Source organism: Leuciscus leuciscus (assembly GCF_965113295.1).
Source record: "Leuciscus leuciscus genome assembly, chromosome: 21".
Taxonomy (NCBI): Eukaryota; Metazoa; Chordata; class Actinopteri; order Cypriniformes; family Leuciscidae; genus Leuciscus; species Leuciscus leuciscus.
This window is the reverse complement of record NC_138745.1, coordinates 1,901,238-1,922,436: the sequence shown is the minus strand read 5'-3', so window position 1 is coordinate 1,922,436 and position 21,199 is coordinate 1,901,238. Positions and strand designations below refer to the sequence as shown.

The 21,199-nt window shown below is 36.3% G+C and overlaps 2 protein-coding genes across 4 annotated transcripts; both read left to right on the top strand.

The window, feature by feature from the left end:
- Nucleotides 1-3,816: 3,816 nt before the first annotated feature.
- On the top strand, nucleotides 3,817-10,774 carry mettl9 (methyltransferase 9, His-X-His N1-histidine; the record flags this gene model as incomplete). 3 transcript variants are annotated; one of them, XM_082152180.1, is made up of 6 exons in its annotated part: nucleotides 3,817-3,975; nucleotides 4,084-4,245; nucleotides 5,802-5,992; nucleotides 7,535-7,744; nucleotides 8,547-8,731; nucleotides 9,826-10,774. In XM_082152180.1, 5 exons carry the CDS (start codon nucleotides 4,084-4,086, stop codon nucleotides 10,035-10,037), a joined length of 960 nt encoding a protein of 319 aa, XP_082008306.1. In that variant the 3' UTR covers nucleotides 10,038-10,774. The 3 variants fall into 3 exon arrangements, with proteins under 3 accessions (XP_082008306.1, XP_082008305.1, XP_082008307.1); XM_082152179.1 differs by lacking the exon at nucleotides 3,817-3,975 and having other exon boundaries at nucleotides 4,069-4,245; XM_082152181.1 differs by lacking the exon at nucleotides 3,817-3,975 and having other exon boundaries at nucleotides 4,069-4,245; nucleotides 8,547-8,815; nucleotides 9,826-9,964.
- A 1,765-nt stretch (nucleotides 10,775-12,539) lies between these two features.
- kdelr2b (KDEL endoplasmic reticulum protein retention receptor 2b) lies at nucleotides 12,540-20,579 on the top strand. The gene is made up of 5 exons (XM_082152207.1): nucleotides 12,540-12,816; nucleotides 13,400-13,500; nucleotides 15,104-15,262; nucleotides 17,130-17,382; nucleotides 19,902-20,579. Exons 1-5 carry the CDS (start codon nucleotides 12,726-12,728, stop codon nucleotides 19,934-19,936), a joined length of 639 nt encoding a protein of 212 aa, XP_082008333.1. The 5' UTR covers nucleotides 12,540-12,725; the 3' UTR covers nucleotides 19,937-20,579.
- Nucleotides 20,580-21,199: the final 620 nt, after the last annotated feature.

Sequence of the window (21,199 nt, the reverse complement as noted above, 5' to 3'; positions counted from 1 at the left end):
TGCTACAGAAAGACATTTTAAAAGAGTTTCTATTGAAAGATTATTTCAAGCTCAAAGTGGAGTGAAGTGTGCTCAGTATAATGGTTTAAGAGTTAATACAGAATTCATTACATAGTAATGTAATAGAGAACAAAAAAAGACAAACAACTCATTCTTAGAGACAAAAATTAGTCAAACAATTTAGAGTTTGGGTCACATGATTTGTTTATGAAGCTGTAATGCCACCTTGTGGAAATCCTCTGGAACTGCAGGAACTGAGCTTCGAGCTGTTGGCAAATAAAAAAGACTGAGTTAACTAAAGTTCATTTATCAGGCAGTATATTCAGTAATTTGAACTTTTTTGCATTCTTTTACCTTAAGACAATCATAAATGTATAGGAAATGTATAGGATAATGCAATGTAAGTCGCTTTGGATAAAAGCGTCTGCCAAATGCATAAATGTAAATGTAAATAAATTAAAGTGGTCCTTTTATGCTTATTTACATGTTCATCTTTCTTTAGTGTGTAATGTTGCTGTTTGAACATCAAAAATCTCTGCAAAGTTTCAAAGCACAAAGTTCTTCTCTATATCAGTGTCAGTGTTTCTGAACTCCTGAAACGTCTCCATTGTAGTCTTGAGTTTCTTCCGGGAACGAACACGTCACAATATTCCTCATTATAATCATTCATACGCAGAATAAAGGGGCGGGGCCTGGTTGAGTAAGTTAGTAGTGTGTTAAACTGGCGGTTATGGTAAGGGGCGGGACATTTCCCAAACACACTCGAAGCGCTCGACCAATCACAACACACTGATCCAGCCGCCCAATCAGAGCACAGTGTGCTTTTCAGAAGGAGGGGCTTCATATACACAGGAACCAGAGTCATAGAGAGAGAGAGTTGCGACACTCCCATAGACCTCCGTTGTAAATAATGGCGGCGCTTTTAACCGCCTACTTCCGGGATATGAAGATCGGAATAGTTCCAAACACTGTCATTTGGGCGTTGGACACCATTCACTTACATTGCTGCGCGTCGAGTTGTTCCAGAGTTAAGTTGCCGAAATGTCGACCTCTTTTGAATTGTCAACTGTCTATATTGTATCAGAGGCCCTTTGCGATGCTTATACTGGTCTTCATTTGTACATGCACAGCGTAATTATTTATATTTTATGTTGGTTGTTTCAACCAATTTTCAAGCACTGCCTGCTAGCTAACGTTAGTTAGCTAGCGCGACTTCGTCAGCTAAGAGTTCGGTAATGAATCGCTACCACCTTTATAGCAACTTTTATTTTATTTAATTTTTTGGGATATACTAACTTTTCATTATGTTATTATTGTCTTGAGTGAAGCGGCTTGTGAGAACAATGCTGGACCTTTAGGATTGTTATGGCCATCACCAGTCCTGTCTGTTTCATGGATCACCTGCCCCTGGTTTTTGTTTTTCTTGTTCACACACACAAGCACACATTTTTGTTGTCTGTTATTGTTTAATAAAAAATATTTTATTTGAAAACCTTCATTTGTATCAGCCATGCTTAAATTCGTTTTTAATCTGTTATAGTTTTGATAATGTGTATGGCTTAATCTTAAAATAATATTCTTAGTCTTAACAGGATTATGTTTCACGTTGTGGTCCCGGGGGATGGCCACTTTCATCAGAAGAAGTGAGCTAGCTTCTAAGCGAATTCTGAACGGACCGCCACGGCAGACCTCTTTGCGTGATCACAAAGGTAGGCTAATGGCTAAATCTAAATTTATAAGCAAAATCACGGGAATCAATAGCCTAATACAGCCCAGTTGTGCTAAAATAAATATCATGAGACGTCCATCATCAGATGAATGATATGGAAAAGTTAAGTTAGAGCCGCTAAAGCCAGTGCTACTACCCATGCGAACATGAACACTAAGCTTTTCCCTCCAAAAATATAGCTTAAAACTTATCTCCAAATGCAAAACTGACATTAACAAAATGCAATAATGCAATAACAGCTGAAAAAGTACTTGGGTGTGTGTTTTATTTTATATTTACCGTTCAATAATGCAATCGCTGCTGTCTGTCCCATAGAAGAACATGACAGCCAGCGTACGTTTTGGAACTATTGGGGCTTACATGAACCACGTGACAGCCATAGCGGCGACATCAGAGAGTGTCGCAACTCTCTCTCTCTCTATGGCTCTGACAGGAACTAAACAGTGGTGCGTTGTTTCTCGTATAACGATCTAACTCGCTGTTTAACTGTCATAGTACGATGCAAAAGACTTTGTAAAAGGGCATAATATGTCCTCTTTAACACAGCAATTCAGGACACTAAGACCCAGAGATTTTCAAATCATTCAAATAGTTTGTATTCAAACTGGCAGTATGACAGCATGATTATGGACACGAATCATTAATAAAAAATGGCTTATTGACACTTGCCTTTTCATCCAGTCAAGTAAAGCAGCAGGAGCTGGATCGGCATCATTGTAGGATGTCAAACACTCAGTCTGCTTCCTTTTTGTATTTTAAGTCCCACTTAACGGACCTTGAGACACAAACAAATGTTCTTTTAGTCAAATAAAAGACACTCTTCTAGTTGTTCTCTTAAAGTGCTGTGGTAATTCTGATAGTAAAGTCTGGCTGGCGCTCTAAAACATGTTTGGTCAAGGAGTGACTAGATTAAGAGTGAGTGTGTGTGTGTGTGTGTGTGTGTGTGTGTGTGTGCGCGCGAGAATGTCTGCATTGCGATTTTAACGTACAAACAATTCAACAAAAAAAGAGGTCGAGGAAATTAAAGTGCAAGAACTAGTTACCCGATTTTCCCTTTCAAAGAATTTCAGTAAAGTCACAGAAATCAATTTGGCTGTATAGAAAATAAATAAATACATAAATATGACATTGCATAGGCTACACTACCGCTCAAAAGTTTGGAATCATCAGGATTTTTTATATTTTTAAAAAGAAGTCTCTTCTGCTCTCCAATGCTGCATTTATTTGATCAAAAACACAGTAAAAACAGTAATATTGTGAAATAACTGTTCTCTATTTGATTAGATCTTAAAGTGTCATTTATTCCCGTGACATAAAGCTGAATTCTCAGCATCATTACTCCAGTCTTCAGTGATCTAATTTAATGTGTCCTTGCTGAATAAAAGTAAGAGTTTCTTTTAAGAAAATAAATCTTACCTCAAACTGTTTCAACATTGATAATAATCATAAATGGAGAGGGGGAGGGGGAGGGGGAGATGGAGAGGGGGAGGGGGAGATGGAGAGGGGGAGGGGGAGAGGGAGGGGGGGGGGGGGGGGGGAGAGAGAGAGACATTTTTATTTTTATTTATGTAGCTATACTTAGATATTTATATACACACTTTTAGCAGGTTCACGTTAATTTCTGTTCAAAACTATAGGGCTGTCATCACTCATCAGTCGTATAATAATTGTCTTTTTAGAATACAGAAAGAAAAGTAATATTATCCAGGTTTTTAAATGTGTTAAAAAAAACATTTCTATTTCTATTACCATAATTTTTCACAGACTTTTTTTTTTTAATTGTCTTTTTTTTAGAGGTTCGTGTGTTGAACTGTGATGGAGCCATTCAACCCAGATTTTTTTTTAAATATAATTATTAATCCAGGCATCGATTTCTTTATATTTTTGAGGATCTGTTTCCATTCACATTTTCATCTTGTGTTGCAAGTTTTTGTGTCCGTGTAAGTCTCTTTTAACTATGTATTCAGTCATCTGTTTGTCAAATAACTTCAAGAACACTGAAAGTGTAAAACGTTCATATTTTACAGTATACTTTAATCTCGCCAGTGACACGCGCCGCCTAGCGGTGATGTCACACATGACCGCTCACGTGATTCGTCGACTTCTATTAAATGTAACACAATCAGGAAGTGAACTTAATTTTTTTTTTTCTTCCAAAGGGACTCCGCTGATTTGTGCCAAATGTGTTTGTCCTTCAGATTATACTTAACAAAGATGTGTGTGTCTAAACAGCACCACACCTTCAGGTTTGTTTATTTGTTAGTCTGTCGAATAGCGGGCTGGTCATACATGTTTCTGGACGAGTCTCTCACATTGCCTCAGTCAGTCAGTTGTTCACTATGTGTCATCCACAGATGAGGATCCTGATCTTCATCGCTTGGCTCCTGTTTTACGTGTCTTTCCTCCTGGTGATGCGAAAGATGTGGACTGGGAAGTATATTCGCAGTCCACTGGCTCGATCTCTGTTCATGAACATGGAGACTGAGACTGAAACACCTGGACATGAAGCCCAGCAGGTGAGAAGCTCCTTAGCAGATGTTGAGATTTATCAACAAGAAATGATGCTTTCTGTACCTTCATTTGTTCACCATCTAAATACTAGTACAGTTTTCAGTACCATAGTTTGTATCAAACCATCACTGTTGTGGTTGCATTTAGACTGACAAAAAGTACTAAGGTATTATTATGTTTTTTGGACATTTTGGACATTTACCATGGTATTCCTTGAAGTCCATCTGGATTACCACGTCAATACTATGGTACATGATATAGCAAAATACCATGGTATTACTATTACCAATTTGAAATGATCACTATTGTGGTTCTATCTATCTATCTATCTATCTATCTATCTATCTATCTGTCTATCTGTCTGTCTGTCTGTCTGTCTGTCTGTCTCTGTCTGTCTCTGTCTGTCTATCTTCTATCTATCTGTCTCTGTCTGTCTGTCTGTCTGTCTGTCTGTCTGTCTCTGTCTGTCTGTCTGTCTGTTTATCTTCTATCTGTCTGTCTGTCTGTCTGTCTGTCTGTCTCTGTCTGTCTATCTTCTATCTATCTGTCTGTCTGTCTGTCTATCTATCTTCTATCTATCTATCTGTCTATCTGTCTGTCTGTCTGTCTGTCTGTCTGTCTGTCTAAACTATGGTTTTTGATGCCATGGTTTCATACATTGACAATTAGTAGAGATGTCCATTGGAGCACCTTGTAATTACATAATGTTAAAAAATAGTGTGTATGAAAAGTACCATGGTATTACCAATGATTTGGGCGTCATTTCATTCATTACCATAATGCATATCAAAATACCGTCCCAGCAAACAATCTTTGGTTTCTTAGAACATTCTGGGAACGTTAATTGTGGGTTTCCAGAAAGTTGCCAAAACGTGTATTTGAAACGTTTGTTTTTGGTTAGCCAGGAAAGTTTTCGTTACAGAAATATTACGTGTTTTTTTTAGGTTTGCAGAACGTTCCCCAAACCATCCCGTAACGTTCCCAGAAGGTCTTTTCATATATTTATTTGACATATTCTCCTCCGTCCCATATGGTATAAGCAACATGAAAGGCGGATGAATGGACGTCAATAAATTACTACAAACCATGTCCTATTTTAGTTATCATGACAAATAGTGATTGATTTGGTTGAGAACATCATTATAATTGTGTGCTTGTGACATGAGACTTTTGTTTTTGAAATCAGGCTCTCAAAAATTATATAACAATTTGGATTTAGATTGATCAGCCAATATATCGGTTATCGGCTTTCAAATATAAAGAATTATCGGTTATCGGTATTGGGCAAAATGTTCATATCGGTGCATCCCTAGCTTGGGATATGGATTTGATGGAGAGACTTTTGTTTTTGTAATCAGGCTCTCAAAATGTTACATTTATCGGCCAATATATCGGTTATCGGCTTTCAAATATAAAGAATTATCGTATCGGCCAAAATGTTCATATCGGTGCATCCCTAATTAATTTTTTTTGCAAAGGAACTTAATACTTATTTATTGGTCGTTTCATGTGAGATGATGAACCAGCACTTGCTGAAGTCTGAGTGTCGATGTCTTCACAGTGGTACCGCTGCAGTCCAGAGCTGCTGGGAGAAAGAGTCCGCTCAGTGTTTGTTCAGAGTCGTCTGGATGAGGAGACGCTGGCGTTCCTCCAGAAGAGCGAGGAGAAATCCAGCTGGCTTTTCACACAGCTTTACCACTCGCTCTTCTCCACCATCTTCAGCCCCATCGTTTCTCGCACCTCAATCAACGGGTAACCATCCCTGATTCTCTCCAGTGCCTGTTCTCATGTGTGCTTCGTCATCCGATCCTGTCAAGTCATCTTCATTTATACAGTGCTTTTAACTATATGGGCCTTATCTCGCACCCAGCGCAATTGACTTTGTACACTGACGCATGTATCATTCCTATTTTGCACCCGCGCACAGCGCTTTCCATGTGCTTTCCCTCTACAGACGCACGTCGGTAAATTAGGGAATGAACTTGCGCTCCCGGGGGCGGTTCAGCGCAAAGAGGAGGCGTGTTCAGGCGCAAACGTTCCCTGGTGCTATTTTGCAGTTTCAGAAAACAATTCCGCCACTGACCAGGAGAAACCTAGTCTAAAGTCAGTGGTGTTATTCAGAGGCTATTTTAAGGGCGCATGCTTGGCCATAATGTAGCGTGTGCACAACGCACACACACTTTGCTTCTCTCATCTACACACAGACGCAGCAGTTTTTATTTTTGCAAATCATAGGCTACATTATTACAAGGAAAAATATTACCACACGAGGGAAATCATTGTTGTGTCCATGAAGATGTGAAAAAATAGGCATAAATCTAGCTTACACATTTACCCAAATTATCATTCGCCTGTTTAACCGAAGCTAATTTGGGAGTGTTTCTCCATCCCCAATGTCACTTCTCTGTGTTTTACGGCCCTGACGAGAACGTCGGTCTCCTCGGCTGTGAACCGCTACTGGCGTGCGTCTGGCAAATCCGCCGTTATAATAGCAATCCGCCATGGAACAAGCGCGCCTGCTCTTAAAGGGAATGTGAGATGACGCTCTGATTGGTTTATTTCACGTTACGCCCAAACCACACCTATGAGTAATGAAGCTACTTCAGACCAACACATTTTAGATTTGCGTCGGGAGCAAGAGTCATTTATCCCGCCGGTATAATAGCAACAGCGCCCGAGACCCGCCCACAAAGTTACTTGCGTTTCGTGTTTGATACTTGCGTTTCAGATCATTAAAATAGGGCCCTATGTGACCCTGCATCACAAAACCAGTCACAAGGGTCAATTTATTGACATTGAGATTTATAAATCATCTGAAAATGGAATAAATAAGCTTTCCATTGATGTTTGGTTTGTTATGATAGGACGATATTTGGCTGAGATACAACTATGAAAATCTGGAATCTGAGGGTGCAAAAAAATCTAAACATTGAGAAAATCTCCTTTAAAGTTGTTCATTAATGTTCTGGATTGTGCAGCATTCACTCACACAAATAAATGTTTTATATATTTACGGTAGGAAATTAACAAAATATCTTCATGGAACATGATCTTTACTTAATATCCTAATGATTTTTGATAATTTTGACCCATACAATGTTTTTTTTTGGCTATTGCCACAGAGATACCCGTGCGACTCGTGACTGGTTTTGTGATCCAGGGTCACATATATTGTTTCAAAGCAGCTTTACAATGATAACAGGAGATTACAGCAGATCTAGAATAAAGTCCAGCTAAAGTTAAAGTGTTGATTGATTGTTGCAGAGATCATTAGTTTGTCCCGTTGGTCCACAGGTTTCTGGGCCGCGGCTCCATGTTTGTGTTTTCCAAGGATCAGTTCCGGCGTCTCCTCCGGATCGAGCCCGAATGGAAAGGACATCGGATGCTGGATCTGGGAGCCGGTGATGGAGGCGTCACAGAAGTGATGGGATCTCACTTTAACCAGGTGTTCACCACTGAGGTCTCGACGCCCATGAAGTGGCACCTACAGAGGAAGAGTTACAGGTAGGGATGCACCGATATGAAAAATCTTTATATATACAGTACTGTGCAAAAGTCTTAGGCATGTTAATATCCCCCCCCCCCCCAAAAAATGGTTTTAAGTCAGTTATTTATATCTCTTGCTGTAGTGTGTCAGAAATCTCACTGGATTTAATGGCAAAGAGAATGTTTGGAAATGTAAACTGATATTTCCTACTGACACACTACAGCAAAAGATATAAATAACTGACTTAAAATCTTTTTTTTATGCCTATATTAACCATATTAACATGCCTAAGACTTTTGCACAGTACTGTAGATATTTGCACTGCAAAACAAGACAGAATTACTGAGGAAGAACATAATTTTTTTGCAGTGAATACAGAAGAGTAATATTTAAACTGCTGAATGTGAAATGAAAATAATCTAATGATGTGTCATTTGTGCTCTTGCTGTCCTTCAGTTAATTGTAAATTGATTTTAGTGTAAATAATACATACGCTTCCTCCCAGCATATCATTTTCTATATGCCTATTGTCTAATATAATAAAAATAGGGATGCACTGATATGAACATTTTGGCCGATACCGATAATTCTTTATATTTGAAACCCGATATAATGGCCATTTTTATATAACTTTTTAGAGCCTGATTACAAAAAACAATTTTCTTATCAAACCGATAATGATAACATAAAAAATGATCATATATCGGCCGATACCGATATGGTGCATCCCTAGTTCCAGCTAAAGATGCCTCTGAGTGAGGATTCGCTGCACATTGTTCAAGCTATGAGGGGAATCTGTGCTTGACTTTGAATCCTCAGCTTGCTGGGAGTGGATGAATGGCACAGAACCGGTTTCCAGTTCGACCTGATCAGCTGCCTGAACCTGCTGGATCGCTGCGATGAGCCTCTGAAACTCCTGAAGGACATTAAGAAGTCCCTGGTGCCAGGAACGGGACGGCTCGTCTTAGCAGCCGTTGTGCCCTTTCAGCCCTATGTGGAGACGGGTAAGATGATCGCTGAAACCAGAACTACTGATCAATTCATGAGTGTCTGCTAGTAGGTGCATTATCTACATCACGCTTACAAAGGTAAAATACTTAGAGGAAATACTTAGAATTTGTTGACTTGCCAGTGAATGCAATATTTCGGCATGAAAGTGAAGTTGCGCTAGTGTTTTCTTCTCTATTATGACGTATATCCGAGTGAAACGCTTCTGGAACAAGAACAAATGTGGGCGGGGCTTGATTGTGTCTGTGTGGAATTGATTGGATGGTTGTGGTTTGCTATTGGCTGATCTCATGTGAGTGACAGGTTATAGCCCCGCCCACATCATCAGAGAAGAGAAGAGATGCTGCAAGAGGAACTTATTGGGATTCAACATTATGAGGAACATTTAATGATATGCACCGATAAATCATTTATAATAAACACTGCAATATTCTGTAAAAAATAAGAATTATCCATTTTTATTTCATGGTGACTTTAATTGTTTTTTTATTTGGTGAGTTTTCTGATTCATGACTTGAGAAATGTTCTTATTCTCGTAATTGAGTTTTTTCTTGCAATTTTTAGTTTATTTCTCATAAGTCTGAGTTTATTTATCACAATTCTGACTTTCTCTTGCAATTCTATCGCAGTTCTGACTTATTTTCGCTATTTTGACCTGCAATTCTGAGTTTTTCTTGCAATTCTGATTTTATTTCTCTCAATTTCGACTATATCTTGGAATTCTGACTTTTTCCTCACAATTTTTTGCAATTCTGATTTTATTTCTCACTCAAAATAAAGTCAGAAATGTGAGAAATAAACTCAATATTATGAGAAATAGTCAGAATTGCGAAATCTGACACTATTTCTCGCAATTTTGAGTATATATCTCACAAGTCTGTGTTTATTTCTCACAATTTTGACTTCATTATTTTTGCAATTTTGACTCTTGCAATTCTGACTTTATTTCTCACAATGATGACTTTATTTCCTGCAAAAACCTGACAGAGTCTTAAATAATAAAGCCTCTGATCATCGTTGTGTTGATGTGTGGTGAGTGACCGTAGTATAGTTGGTGATTCTGACCTGCTGACCTTTCATCATCTTTCAGGCGGGAGCTGGGTGCGACCCAAGGAGCACATCAGGGTGGAGGGCAAGTCGTGGGAAGATCAGGTGACCCAGCTGACCTCGGATGTGTTCCTGAAGATGGGCTTCGAGCTGGAGGCCGTCACACGCCTGCCGTACCTGTGTGAGGGAGACATGTACAGGGATTACTACATGCTGGACGACGCCGTGTTCGTGCTCAAACCTCAGGAGGACTGAAGACTCCACATCAAACCCAAGTTAAAAACCAAAGGGCTTACACACTAACAAATCTGGTTTCGACCCAAATTTGGGTCAAATATGGACTAACCCAGCCGTTGGGTTACATTTTTAACCCAATGGTTGGGTTTGTCCATATTTGACCCAAATTTCCTGCATTTTTGAGAGTGTAGTTTGTCTGTTACATCTCAGGAAAATTAAAACTTTGAGAAACAAATGCTATCTTCTTCCAGCTCATGGACTGTACTGTAACCGTACTACAGGTGGAGTCGAAAAACAAAAGATCATATCTAATAGAACATATTAGTTTTGTAAATATATGGAGGTATTAACTCAGAATCTCATATTGTGCCTCCCCTCATGTTCTCGGTGTTTGTTTTGTTCGTATAAACTGAACTTCTCATGCAATTGTCTGAACATCTTAGGACCAATGCAAGACATTTATACTTAATGAATTTAACATATGAAGTAAAATCATGTCTGTTTTTATGTGCACAACACAAAGTGTCTGACCATAAGTGTATGTAGTTGATAGTTGATTGCAGGGTTTGGTTTGTAAACACATTTTTCATGGTGTAAATCAAGTGATTTCATTCTCCTGACGTTGTTTATAAGTTTGCTCTGTGATAAATCTACTTCTGGTCTCAGTGTGAAGCAGAATATTGTTCTGTCTGCTAATTCTGCTGCATTTATGATGTTATTATGCAAAGCTAAAATAAAGCCATTTACACAGACAATTTTCTGCTTTCAAATAATATGTTATGAAAGATTGAGCCTTTTTAATTGTTTATTTCGATTTTCTTTGAAGTGTTAAAATGCTAAATAAGCCTGAATTTTATGTACTCAAATTTTGAAACTTTCCCTCTAGAATAAATGTAGAGATAAAAAGCAAAGGGGAATATCAACTCATTCATCCGCTTGACATTTGCACATCATAAATATAGAATTTTTTTTTTTTAAATCTGTATTTTTTACTGTTCATTTGATAAGAATTACGTTGTATTTGTAGGTATTTCTGCATTACAGTTTCAGCGATGACATGGTTTGGGTGTGTTGGATTCTGAACTCCACAGATCCTCATGAACAGGATCCAGTAAACCTCACACCCTTCCCAGGACACAACTCCACAGAAATATAGAAACGAGAGGAAGGGAAGATCATATCATAATTCTGCTGGAGTCACGTGTCACGTGTTCCTTTTCTCCGCGTCGGTGAGGATGGACCAATCACAGTCGCCTAGGATTAATGGCAAAAAATGTTTACTTTTTTGTAGGACATATGCTGATTTATACTTAATTGACACATTTAAATACTTGAAATATGACTTTATTTCTCTCTATTCTGACTTTATTTAGCAATTCTGACCTTATTTCTCACAATTCTGACTTTATTTCTCTCTATTCTTCTGACTTTATTTTGCAATTCTGACCATATTTCTTACAATTCTGACTTTATTTTGCAATTCTGACCTTATTTCTTACAATTCTGACTTTATTTCTTGCAATTCAGACTTTATATCTCTCAATTCTGACTTTATTTCTCACAATTCTGACTTTATTTCTCTCTATTCTGACTTTATTTCTCTCTATTCTGACTTTATTTTACAATTCTGACCTTAATTCTTTCAATTCTGACTTTATTTCTCTCTATTCTGACTTTATTTCTCACAATTCTGACTTTATTTCCCTCTATTCTGACTTTATTTTGCAATTCTGACCTCATTTCTTACAATTCTGACTTTATTTAGCAATTCTGACCTTAATTCTTACAATTCTGACTTTATTTCTTGCAATTCAGACTTTATTTCTCTCTATTCTGACTTTATTTTGCAATTCTGACCTTATTTCTTACAATTCTGACTTTATTTCTCGCAATTCAGACTTTATTTAGCAATTCTGACCATAATTCTTACAATTCTGACTTTATTTTTTGCAATTCAGACTTTATTTCTCTCTATTCTGACTTTATTTTGCAATTCTGACCTTAATTCTTTCAATTCTGACTTTATTTCTCTCTATTCTGACTTTATTTCTCACAATTCTGACTTTATTTCCCTCTATTCTGACTTTATTTTGCAATTCTGACCTTATTTCTTACAATTCTGACTTTATTTAGCAATTCTGACCTTAATTCTTACAATTCTGACTTTATTTAGCAATTCTGACCTTAATTCTTACAATTCTGACTTTATTTCTTGCAATTCAGACTTTATTTCTCTCTATTCTGACTTTATTTTGCAATTCTGACCTTATTTCTTACAATTCTGACTTTATTTCTCGCAATTCAGACTTTATTTCTCGCAACTCTGATTTTTCCTGCCAATTCTGCCTTGATTCCTCTCAGTTCTCCTTTAATTCCTCTCAGTTCTGCCTGGATTTCTCTCAGTTCTGCGGCGCCAGTGAGTCGGTGTTTTGGGCCTCCTCGCGCCCCCTACAGGAAGACAACGCATGCGCAGTCAACACATTTATTTTCCAGCGATATTTTCCTCCCAACGCGGATCTCCAGCATCATCCCGTGTCTCAGCCAACCCGCAGTCAGGCTCTCAGTGTCGGCCACGTCCCCGGGCCACGTCGCGCTGCTCTCGCCATCTTTCAGTCGCGAAACCCGTGTTTATAACGCCGTTAGCGGGATTTACATCAGCACTTTAAAGCGTCGTTCCCTTCACACATCTCAACAACCCAAAGAAACATGAACATCTTCAGGCTGACGGGGGATCTGTCCCATTTAGCAGCCATCATCATCCTCCTAACGAAGATCTGGAAGACCAGGTCGTGTGCAGGTGAGAAACGATGCAGTCGTTGTGTTTGTGAGAGTGTGTTCCAGTGTAATTCACTCATGAGTTCAGTGTGTGTTCGGCTGATCAGGCTCTATAGTGCAGCTGATCCGCTCATTAACTCATGCACTAGGCCTCGTTTGTGGGAATAATGCTGAAGGATGATTGTTGGCATGTGTTGGTGTTTAATGACAGTAGTGTGTGTGTGTGTTTAATCATGCACGGTTGTGATCACTCAAAAGTTACATCTAGCGCTATAGTTTTAGACTGAGTTGCATGACATTTAAAACAAAAGCATTAGTGCTTTAAACAAACTGAATGTTATAAACTTTGGAGTTTTGCACTGTATGTTATCAGACTCTAGATAACGTTCATTCATTCTGATTGCATGCTCTGACCTGTGACGTGGCAGCAGGATGTCATTAGAATATTATTAATTTGACGTAAACAGTGCCTGTGATGTTGTACTGTACTGTAACTGTACATGTGTGCATGCTTTAGCAGCATTATGCATGTTTCTGACTGTGAACTGGTCTGTACATGAGACTGAACTGTGTTGATGTGCATCTTGTTGTTGTTTGTGTTTCAGGGATATCTGGGAAGAGTCAGATTCTGTTTGCTCTGGTGTTCACCACTCGCTACCTGGACCTGCTCACGGCCTTCATCTCCCTCTACAACTCCTTCATGAAGGTGAATCTCAACATCCTTCCTCTTAAAACATGCACACATTCATGTCTTCTTCTTATTCTCTCTGTATATTGAGGTTCAGTATGTGTCGGCGCTAATGAAGAGAAAGCTTGTGGAAACATGAATGGAGGAAATCAGTTAAAAGATAATCAGGGTTTGTTGACTCTAGGATATGGATGTGTGTTTACTCCACACAAAGTGAATTATGCAATTATTGTCAGATTTTTATTGCTGATGTCACTGAAAAATAATCTTGTCAAATGGTTTTGGACATTACAGATTATCTGCCAGTAAAAATACTCCTGTAACCCTCTAATGTTCAAAACAGACTTTTTTCTATACTATGTAATATAATATGTGTGTTGTATACTGTATACTTATGCCATTTTATATATATTTATTTATTTATTTATTTATACTATATATATATATATATATATATATATATATATATATATTTATACTTTATTTATATATACACACATGTATTTATTTATTTATACTTTATTTATATATACACACATATATATATATTTATTTATTTATTTATACTTTATTTATATATTTATTTATTTATTTATACTTTATTTATATATATACACACATATATATTTATCTATTTATACTTTATATATATATATATATATATATATATATTTATTTATTTATACTTTATTTATATATATATATACACACATTTATTTATTTATTTATACTTTATTTATATATATACACATATATTTATCTATTTATACTTTATATATATATATATATATATATATATACATATATATATATATATATATATATATATATATATATATAATTTATTTATTTATACTATATATATATATATAAATATATATATATATATTTATTTATTTATTTATACTTTATTTATATACATACACACACACACACATATCATATGTGATTACTACATTACTACATAGATACTAGACAATATTCACCTCAATATTATATTCAATATTCAAGTAATGCATACTAATTTAAAAATAAAATAATAAATATATATAAAAAAACTTTTAACAATTGAACATATTCAGTGTTTAAGTTAAAAATAGAGCATCAAATGTGTGTGTGTGTGTATGTGTGTGTGTACAATAATTAAATCTACTGATTTTAAGGACTTTAATGACATAAATGCAAATCAGCCTTATATTCCCTAGTTGCTTATAACAGTGTTTTCAAACATAATTACCTAATTTTATGAGGTTTTCTGTTTTGACATATTTTTTAGACATGATCAAAATCTTCATTGTGGCTGATTTTTCTTTTTTTTCTTTTTAAACCGATTAGAAATCCTCTTTGTTTTTGTATTTCTCACATTTCCCATTAATCTCCTATGGGAATGTAATTTCTGACCACAGAGATCACAGGTCTGACCTTTTTCTTAATGACCGATGAACTCTTTCCAATCATGACCACGATTTCTGTGTGTGTTCATATCGCAAGTGCCACAAAAGTCCAGAGGGTGTACAAAAAATGTAATAATTCATAACATAGAATTTTTCTGTCTAAAAACATAGACAAAGAGCACTGGATTTTTCTTGTAATGTTGTTTTGTTGCATGTTCCTCATGTAGATCATCTATATCGCATGTGCCTATGCCACGGTTTACCTGATATATGCCAAGTTCAAGGCCACGTATGATGGAAACCACGACACTTTCAGGGTGGAGTTCCTGGTGGTCCCAGTCGGAGGCCTGGCGTTCCTCGTCAACCATGACTTCTCTCCTCTGGAGGTGAGAGAGAGAGAGAGAGAGAGCTAAAGTGCACTCATGTATTCACAGGTTCAAAACTAGAGCTGCACGATTAATTTGGCAAAGAACGCGATTATTTTATTCGCAGATTATCAGTGCAGCGGCTGATCGGTAGTAAATGCTCCATCTGAACACCAGAGGGCGACACACACACACACACACACACACACACACACACACACACACACACACATCCCTCTGATCACCAGAGGGCGCTCAACTGTCTTTCAGAGTGAGCCACGTTTCCTGAGCCGTACGTCACTGACAAGCCGCACATTACACACAATCACAGACTTTGTCATTTCATAATCGCAATAAGCCAAATCAATTTAAGTGCGATTTCATGTAAATTGTGATTAATCGTGCAGCGCTATTGAAAACACATGCTCACGTCACCGTTACTTACATTTACATTTAATCATTTAACAGAAGCGACTTACAAATGAGAACATTAGAAGCAGTGAAACTAACAATAGGACAACAATATGCAAGTGCTGTGACCCTTCCCAGTTTAATCTAACGCAGTACATGTACTTTATTTTAATTTTTTTATAAATAGATATAGTCAAGTCACATTTATTTTTTACAACACAGTGTTTCAAAGCAGCTTTACAGAGATATCAGGAAAATAATGCAACAGAGTTTGTTTCCAGAAGAAAATAGCGTCACAGTCCAGCTTAAGTAAGCTCAGTTATGGTTCATTTTTTGTTGTAAAAAAGTTATTAATTTAGTTTATATATATATATATATATATATATAGAGCCTCTCTGGAGAAAACCGTGATGTCATCGTTCAGTTCTCATATAATGGTGTCAATGCAGGAGATCAATATTACTGTTGAATATTAAATTAAATGTTAAATTAAATATATAATAGAAGAGAAAGTGTTAGTATTAATGGATATTATTGTTGAATATTAAATTAAATGTTAAATTAAATATATAATAGAAGAGAAAGTGTTAGTATTAATGGATATTATTGTTGAATATTAAATTAAATATTAAATTAAATATAGAATAGAAGAGAAAGTGTTAGTATTAATGGATATTATTGTTGAATATTAAATTAAATATAAAATTAAATATAGAATAGAAGAGAAAGTGTTAGTATTAATGGATATTATTGTTGAATATTAAATTAAATGTTAAATTAAATATAGAATAGAAGAGAAAGTGTTAGTATTAATGGATATTATTGTTGAATATTAAATTAAATGTTAAATTAAATATAGAATAGAAGAGAAAGTGTTAGTATTAATGGATATTATTGTTGAATATTAAATTAAATGTTAAATTAAATATAGAATAGAAGAGAAGGTGTTAGTATTAATGGATATTATTGTTGAATATTAAATTAAATGTTAAATTAAATATAGAATAGAAGAGAAAGTGTTAGTATTAATGGATATTATTGTTGAATATTAAATTAAATATAAAATTAAATATAGAATAGAAGAGAAAGTGTTAGTATTAATGGATATTATTGTTGAATATTAAATTAAATGTTAAATTAAATATAGAATAGAAGAGAAAGTGTTAGTATTAATGGATATTATTGTTGAATATTAAATTAAATGTTAAATTAAATATAGAATAGAAGAGAAAGTGTAAGTATTAATGGATATTATTGTTGAATATTAAATTAAATGTTAAATTAAATATAGAATAGAAGAGAAGGTGTTAGTATTAATGGATATTATTGTTGAATATTAAATTAAATATAGAATAGAAGAGAAAGTGTTAGTATTAATGGATATTATTGTTGAATATTAAATTAAATATTAAATTAAATATAGAATAGAAGAGAAAGTGTAAGTATTAATGGATGGAGTGTTATCTCTTGGTTCTAGATCCTGTGGACTTTCTCCATCTATCTGGAGTCGGTGGCCATTCTTCCTCAGCTGTTCATGATCAGCAAGACTGGAGAAGCGGAGACCATCACCACACACTACCTGTTCTTCCTCGGCCTGTACCGAGCCCTGTATCTCATCAACTGGATCTGGCGCTTCTACTTCGAAGGCTTCTTCGACATGATCGCCATCGTCGCCGGCGTCGTTCAGACGATCCTCTACTGTGATTTCTTCTATCTATACGTAACAAAAGGTGTGTTTCCTGATTTCTGCTTTAAAAACCCTTTAGATGTGGTGTTTGTTTTACTTATTAGTGCAAATGGTTATGAATAGGGATGCACCGATATATACATTTTGGCCGATAACCGATAATTCTTTATATATTTGAAAGCCGATAACCGATATATTGGCAGATCAATCTAAATTACATTTTTTATATAATTTTTGAGAGCCTGATTACAAAAACTAAAGTCTCATCATTTCCCAAGCACACAATTATAATGATGTTCTCATGATAATGTTATGTAGCCGATATGACAGACTTGCGCTGCACATGTTGCACTGAACTCTACTTTCCTTTTTGAAGTGATTCCAATCATATTTCAAGCAATTCAAACCCATCATGTTGAACAGTGGCATCTGAAGTGTCTCAGCTGAAGGAGATAATGCATTATTTATCGGCTTTAATATATCAGCCAAATTTTATTATCGGGCCGATAACATTGAAAATGAACATATATCGGCCGATACCGATATGGTGGCCGATATATCATGCATGCCTAGTTATGAACTAGCAATTATGGAATATAATGACTATAGAGCACATGCACATGAAAGTGTGACTTCAGTCACATGCTGAGAAACCGAAACTGCGATTTTCTTCTTCCGTGAATCTCTTTGCCAAAGATTAAATATTGTCTTTAAGTATTTCTATGGAGTAAAAAAGGCTGAGAATTAGGGATGCACAATAATGTTATCGTTATCGGCCCGATAAGAACATTTGGCTGTTATATTAAAGCCGATAAATAATGTGTTATTTCCTTCAGCTGAGACACTTCAGATGCCACTGTTCAACATGATGGGTTTGAATTGGAATCACTTAAAGGATTAGTTCACCCCAAAATGAAAATTTCCTAATAATTTACTCACCCCAATGCCATCCAAGATATCCATGTCTTTCTTTCCTCAGTGGGAGAGAAATTATGTTTTTTGAGGAAAACATTTCTGGATTTTTCTTCTAACAATGGACTTCATTGGTTACCATCGTTTTTAAGTCCAAATCAATGCAGTTTCAAAAGTGTTTGAAGTGTTTAAACGGGCTGTACGCGATCACAGCTGAAGAAGAGGTTGTTATCTAGCGAAACGATAGGTCATTTCCACACACAAAATTATAATTTATAGACTTTTTACCTTCAATAGTTGGGATTGAGCTGATCAACAAACGGACAGGGAACTACGTCATCACGTTGAAAGGTCACGCCGGCGCCGGCAATACTATTTGAACTACTATTCATATTCATCAGAATGTTATTCATATACTATTCATATTCATGTTCACTGAATACTATTACTATATATATAATAGCAAACAATACTATTTGAACTATCCTCCTACGTACGGTCGCATTGTAAACAGTGGGGCGGTACTTCTGCCGGCGCCGGCGCGACCTTTCAACGTGATGACGTAGTTCCCTGTCCGTTTGTTGATCAGCTCAATCCCAACTATTGAAGGTAAAAAGTCTATAAATTATCTTTTTTTTTTTTAAATGACCTATCGTTTCGCCAGATAACAACCTCTTCTTCAGCTGTGATCGCGTACAGCCCGTTTAAACACTTCAAAGACTTTTGAAACTGCATTGATTTGGACTTAAAAACGATGGTAACCAATGAAGTCCATTGTCAGAAGAAAAATCCAGAAATGTTTTCCTCCAAAAACATAATTTCTCTCCCACTGAGGAAAGAAAGACATGGATATCTTGGATGGCATTGGGGTGAGTAAATTATTAGGAAATTTTCATTTTGGGCTGAACTAATCCTTTAAAGGAAAATACAGTAAAGTTCAGAGTTTAGATTTATCGGCCAATATATCGGTTATCGGCTTTCAAATATAAAGAGTTGTCGGTTATCGTTATCGGCCAAAATGTTCATGTCGGTTCACTGAAGAATCACCGTCTGGATGTTGCAGCTTTATGACTTAAAGCACAAAAAAAACCTTTGGCATATTCCTGTGTCACTAAATTTAAATACTCAAGACCAATAGAATTTTAAGAGTAGAATGTTTTAGAAAAGCGTTTCTGTTGCCAGTTTGAAATAGAACTGCTACTTTTTGCGATGCTTGACACTTTTAGTTAGGCTATACAAATAACCAATCATTTTGGGAACGAACACGTCACAATATTCCTCATTTAAATAATTAATGCGCATAATAAAGGGGCGGGGCCTGGTTGAGTTAGTTAGTAGTGTGTTAAACTGGTGATTAAGGGGCGGGGCATTTCCCAAACACACTCAAAGCGCTCGACCAATCATAACACACTGCTCCAGCTGACCAATCAGAGCACAGTGTGCTTTTCAGGAGGAGGGGCTTCATAGAGACAGGAAGTAAACAGCGTTACTGACAGACTGGGAAGAGAGGAGCCGCAACAATATGAGGAAAATAATCAACATTCAAGCAGGAAAACCTGTTCTAGTAGAGACCAAGACTTTGTAAAAGGGTATAATAGGACCTCCTTAATAAATCTTGTTCTAATCTGATTGTTGTCCGTCTCTCTTCAGTGTTGAAAGGAAAGAAGCTGAGTCTGCCGGCGTAAGGGTCTCGCACCGGAGCGAGACGCTGAGGACGAGTGAGACGAGTGAGTGCGGAAGATGAGATCCGTTCCTGGTCACATCAGGTGCTCTGGATTCAAGCCCAGGCCTTACCGTGGCTTTTCGGATTCCTGTTTTATGCATCTTGTCTTACCCTTTTTTATTATTCTGTATAAATGAAAGTTTTCTACATGAAACGTGTGCTATGATTTGACCGACGGCATCACAAACGAGCTGAAATTGCCTCGTCAGGCAATGCTAACAGGCAGGGACTGATTCTTATGATGAATATTGATTTTGTTTGTAAGAGTATTTTCAATCTGATTAAATGTACATGTTTTCAAGAAGATTAAAGGAGTGTTTGTTGCTCCGTAGGATAAAATTGAATGGAAAAAAATGTTTTTGCTGGATTTCTTCATGCAATAATCATTTGTTAAAGAAGGCCAGTCATAATCTAGCGGTTCCCCAAACCGCTTGTCTAATTAGGTTCAGAAAACACAATTTCAATGTTTGAAAGATGGAAAAGTTATAGTTTAAACCAGCTCAACACATGGGAACCGCCACTGTCTGTCAGCGTACAGTATTGACACTGCCTTTATCACTGTAAATGGCTTCTTAAAGAACCAAAAAATAAACCGTACAAATGTTCTCAAAGATTATTATGCCGTTTATTTTTAGGATTTTTCTTTTCTTCTGAAACTTCATCTACCGTTTGATTGATTTGAGGGTTTTCATTTTTTGATTGGTGTGAATGATCGGCTGAAACTTGGACAGGCCAAATATTAATCAATCATCCTGAACAACTTTTCAGCGGAGAGTTTTGACCAGTGTTACTTTATTAATATCAAAATGTAAATTGGTGAGGTGTTAATTTTATGGAGAGAACCAAGCAGACAATAAATAAAACAAAAAAACAATAATAACCACTTCATTTTAAAGCCAGAGGTGTTGGGTTTGCTTTGAACTGAGCTTTTGGATGGTGCTACGGCCTCAAATAAAGATTTAATGGGAAAAACTGCTTGTTTTGAAAATTGAATGTCATTTGTTTTGACTCATAAAGCCACGTATATTCAGCCTAACGCCATCATCAACTCGAAACAATCCCGAATCTTTTGAATATTGTCCTGTGGCATTGTATTGATGTGAACAAATTGCTCTTTTGAATCGGATCGTTTGAATGAATAGGGTTCAAGAATCAACCTGAACTCCATTGAACTGTGTATCTTTTCCGGAAGCGTCCGATTATAACCGAAAACCGACGATTTGAC

Bases quoted from the DNA above. Each gene is read 5' to 3' on its own strand.
- kdelr2b (XM_082152207.1), top strand. From the start codon at position 12,726: ATGAACATCTTCAGGCTGACGGGGGATCTGTCCCATTTAGCAGCCATC. The intron at 13,501-15,103 runs GTGAATCTCAAC...TTCCTCATGTAG, and splicing joins TCTACAACTCCTTCATGAAG to ATCATCTATATCGCATGTGC. The intron at 17,383-19,901 runs GTGTGTTTCCTG...GTCTCTCTTCAG, and splicing joins CTATCTATACGTAACAAAAG to TGTTGAAAGGAAAGAAGCTG.